Below are 4,816 nucleotides of genomic sequence, written 5' to 3'. Positions count from 1 at the left end.
CACACACACACACACATATATATATATATATTAAAATGGGGGATGTGGTAGAAGGTGTAGCTAGAGGAGGGGATCTAAATGCCTTCAAACTATACTGTATGAAAAATCACAAAGATTAAATAAATTTTGAGTTAATTACACTAAACCAATGATTTTACGGATTGTAATTGATCCAGGATTTCTCATCCCAATCAAGGCCCATTTCCAGGGAAATCCCATTCTAGTGGAGGAAGAAACAGTTATTCATACCAAGGTAATTGCTTCTAACTTTGCTGGTAGAATTTACATCCTGATAAGCTGTAGAATGCAAAAGCAGATTTCTGTGAGTTTTCCAACCAAGAAATAGAGCAGCCTATTGATGAGACATTTTGCTTTAGCGTATGAATACTGATGCATATGCTAGTTAAACATGAAGAAACATTGTGTCAATTTTATATATCTGAGCTAACTACTTGTCCCTGTAATAATGGCTTTGTTTTGTTTGGTTAAAACAAAACATTCAAGCCTAGAGAGCTCATGAAGAATTGGGATTTACTTCGCTCATAGTTTTGGAGACAAAGGACTTAATCATTGGAGGCCCCATATATTCAAACTCCTGTGACTACCCTGTGGATTTTTCCAATATGTAGGATGCAAAGAAGTTGAAAGGCTTGAAAGAAGTACGTAGATTTTTTGACAGGATTCCATATATGAATATATTTTAGGTACCTGGTTCAGTCTCATAATAATGCCCCTTCTGCATATATTGACTATTGACTGTTAGAGCTTTGATATGAACTGTCTCTAAACCCTCATCAGTTGAAGGCTTGTTCATTACCTACTGTAGCTAATTCATTGATAAGCAATTGGATCAAGCTGGTTATTCACTAATGAAAGGATTAATGCATGGATATATTTACAGTTTGATTGCATTAGTATGTGAAGTCTCTTAAGAGGTAATAGGTCACTGAGATGTATCCTTGACTTCTATCATCACTCTATCATCTATGTATCTATCATCTATCTATCTATGTATCTATCTATTTATCATCTATCATCTATCTATCATCTATCTATTTACCATCTGTCATCTGTAACTATCATCTATTTATCATCTATCCATCTGTCTATCATCACATCTGTCTATATTTCATCTGTCTATTATCTATCTATCATCTATCTGTCATCTATCACTATCATCTATCTATCATCTATCTACCTATCATCTATCTACCTATCTATATATCTATCTATCTATCTATCTATCTATCTATTTACCTATCTGTCTATCTTCTGTCATCTGTCTATCTCTCCCATGAACTGAGCAACTTTCCTCCACCAGCCCCACCATATTTCATATCAGCAGCAATTGAAAAAGTGTCCAAGGTTTAAAGCTTGTCAAACTGAATTGTAAGAGTCTTTCCTCTTTTAAAAATTTTCCCTCACGTGCTGGATCACAGTGGTGGAAATGTGACTTAACACTTATTTGAGAGCAGAATAAAAGTTCATGAGGCAGATATATGAAACAAGACAGGTGGAAGAAATTTAAGATTCATGGTTTTTTTAATCTGTGGGATTTAAATGCTTGGGGATCTTTTTACGAATTTAACATTCACTTCATGACACACAGCTCTTCGCTAGGAACATATTGATTTTGTGACCTAGGAAATGGAATTACTGCTTACATAGTTTCACTTACCTAAGAAAATTAACTGGCTAAGAGAAATAAAGAACTTTTTTCCTTTTTCTCATTTTTCTTCCGTTTTGCCCTTCCCCTCCCTCCCTACTTTTACTCTTATTTGTTCTTCAAGCCTCATTTCGTCCATGCTAGTTTGTAGGGGTGGCCTAGGAATCGTGATGTTCTCTACCAACCTTCGAAGTGCCAAGATTGCAAGCATGTGCCACCATGCCTGGATTATCTAGTGTTGGGCTGTTTTAACCATTCAGTTCTTAAAAAATGCTTCATGGATTTCAAAACATTGTCTAGGATTGTGTGATGCACGTGAAATTCCATTCGTGGCATATCTATCCAATCTTTCAAATACTGTGCTTTTATATGTCGTTATATAAGAATTAATAAGAATTCAGTGATATCTCGTAAGAATAGATATGTATATATTATCTTAGACTGAGTACCCTAGACACAAGGCTCTGACTACAATCAGCATATTGAAAACATGTAAAAAATCCTGTGAGGGAAGAAGCAAGGTGAGAGAGGAAAGGAAGATGGAGAAAATGGCCTGTTAGCATGTGAGCTACAGATTGGATAATTACAGCTGTAGCCTGAAATGAAACACAAAGGCATGAGTGTTATTACAGCTCTGCGGAAGGAGCTGGTTGCTCTATCCCATACTTCTGCCATGCTCTGTTGACAGCTGGTCCTTGGGATGCTCATTTCAGGGAACTTTACTCACAGGAAACCTGTCCAGATGCCCTCCTCCCTGGACATTCACTCTGCACAGTCAATATCATGACACTCATTGGAGAACAACTTACTGACTCAATTTTGGCTGCAGAGAGCACATGTGGAGTTTCCATATGGGAGGTGATCTAATTATGACCAAAATATATTATATAAATTTGAAAAAATTCAATAAAAATTAATAAAAGTGTTAAATGAATGCTTGTTAGACAGAACCTCTATTTCTGTGGAGGGTGGCTTATGTTAAGTGAGGTGAGAGTACAGGAAAAGGAATCTTAGACTTCTAAAGAACACCAGGAATGTACTTGTAGAGTTGCATGCAGAGACAAGCAGTGACTTCATATTCTTCTGATGAGATCTGAAAAAAAATCACTGGTCGATTTTTTTGGTGTTTATTGGGAAAAGCATCGGTATATGCAGGAACAAATGTGAACCGGCCTGAGTTAGCAGGCCCACTCCTTACACAAAAAATCATAGGACGTCTTGTATTCTATACAACTTTTTAAGTTCACCCAAAAAGTAGAATGGTACCAGAGCAAACAGGAATTTACTCTTTGCTAGTCATATCCACATGCACCAACAAAAGGAGGGAATAAGGTTTGCTCTGATTTCTGGGATTGTTTGGGAGGATATTCCACTCTCCTTGTTGGAAGTGAGGAAGAAAATGATATAGAGGAATAGGAAGTAGTAAAAATACCTGATTCCTCATTGGATCAGATACTGAAGTTGTGCTTTCTCCCACGGATAAGAATATGTTCTCTGCGGACAAATCTTTGCTAATTTTGTCTGCCTTGAACACCTGGGGAGCTCTTGGCCTGTGTTGAATCTAAGAGATGATATCAACCAAATCCCATAGCTGTGTCAAACACTAATTTCTTGGTAATTTGCATATGATGTGGACACACCCCACTGCCCTGAGGACTTATACTAGTCTGTTTACACACTGAGTATTAGTTCCTGTCAGGACACAGCATGGACATGAGGGACAGCTCTCAAATCTTGGGGCTTCTGCTACTCTGGTTCTCAGGTAGGGAAGGGAAGCAATGGGGTCTTTTGCTGTCCAGTTTGGAAAGAGCTGTAGGACGTTTTAATAGTTATCCTGTTCAGTATGTATATTTATTGTACATTTTTCCTGTCAGGTGTGAGATGTGACATCCTAATGACTCAGTCTCCATCCTTGCTATCTGCATCTCTGGGAGAGAAAGTTACCATCACTTGCAAGGCCAGTCAGAACTTTTTTAATGGGTTAGCTTGGTATCAGCATAAACCAGGGGAGGCTCCTAAACTCCTGATCAATGGTGCATCCATACTGCAAACTGGGATCCCATCAAGGTTCAGCGGCAGTGGATCTGGTACAGATTACACTCTCACCATCAGCAGCCTGGAGCCTGAAGACGTTGCCACTTACTTCTGTCACCAGTATACTAGTACCCCTCCCACAGTGATTCAAATCATGACAAAAACCTCACAGGGAAGCTCAAGTTCAAGGCTCTGCTGCCCAGATGCTCCGGTTGGTTTATGCAACTACAGTATTTCCTGGTGAAGCCAGTTTTGTAAAGTTTCTGGGAGGTTGTTGAAGGAAAGTGTCAGTGAGTCTGTTCTGGATCCCAAATCACTTTCCTCCTCTTCAGTCTCAGAAACACAGAAGGGACGATGCCTCTCCTGAATTAATACAATACTCAAATATTGATATATGAGATACCTAGTTTTGATATAATTGGTACTCATTCCCATTAATCAAAGAAGGAGTCCACATAATCATTAAATTTGGAAAAATTTAAAAGTGTCTTAGTGCAGTTAATTATAGTCTCATCTACTTTCATTAACTGTGCTGTGAGGAAAGTCAACAGTACAAATCAGAGCTCATGGAAGCTCCCATAATGCACCTCTGCTTTCAGTTATTAGAGTCTACCTCTTACTCTGTGATCCTCAGATATGTTTGGGAACCCCAAGGTTTGGTTTCTGATGCTGTCAGCTTACTTACCTCTCTACGTGATTAGTTTTATATTGTCATCTCTCTCCAAGTATATGACTTCTAAATCTCTTGTAAGGTCCCTCATTTGAGTAAATCTATGGAAAATCAATGGAAAGTGATTCTGACCTATACTGATGCTACTAAGTATTTTAGTAGTGCACCCTGCATTCTAAGTTTAGTAAAGATCTAATTAAAATGATGATACTATTAACTGAAATGATTATAATCATAATTGAGAAATGTCTACTATTACTTAAGCTATCCCAAGTTCTGAAAACTGATTATCATACAGAAATATTCAAGGCATTTGAAACCACCTCTTGATCCTCACAAATATAAAATAAAAATGATTGTCATTTAAACAATTCATTCATCTCATTCGGCCTTCAGCATTTGCACTGCCCTAAGTGAGTAGGAAGGATTTTTATGGAAGGCAAAGT

General features: G+C 37.8%; 1 gene segment (V, D, J or C); it reads left to right on the top strand.

Moving 5' to 3' along the window:
* Window positions 1-3,373: 3,373 nt before the first annotated feature.
* On the top strand, window positions 3,374-3,944 carry LOC103747909. The segment is given in 2 exon segments: window positions 3,374-3,428; window positions 3,541-3,944. Coding segments are annotated over 2 exon segments (459 nt in total).
* The last annotated feature ends 872 nt before the right edge of the window (window positions 3,945-4,816 follow it).

Source organism: Nannospalax galili, unplaced genomic scaffold, assembly GCF_000622305.1.
Source record: "Nannospalax galili isolate Female #2095 unplaced genomic scaffold, S.galili_v1.0 scaffold1345, whole genome shotgun sequence".
NCBI classification, from domain to species: domain Eukaryota; kingdom Metazoa; phylum Chordata; class Mammalia; order Rodentia; family Spalacidae; genus Nannospalax; species Nannospalax galili.
Note: the sequence above shows the minus strand (reverse complement) of the source record. Positions and strands in the feature narration are given on the sequence as shown.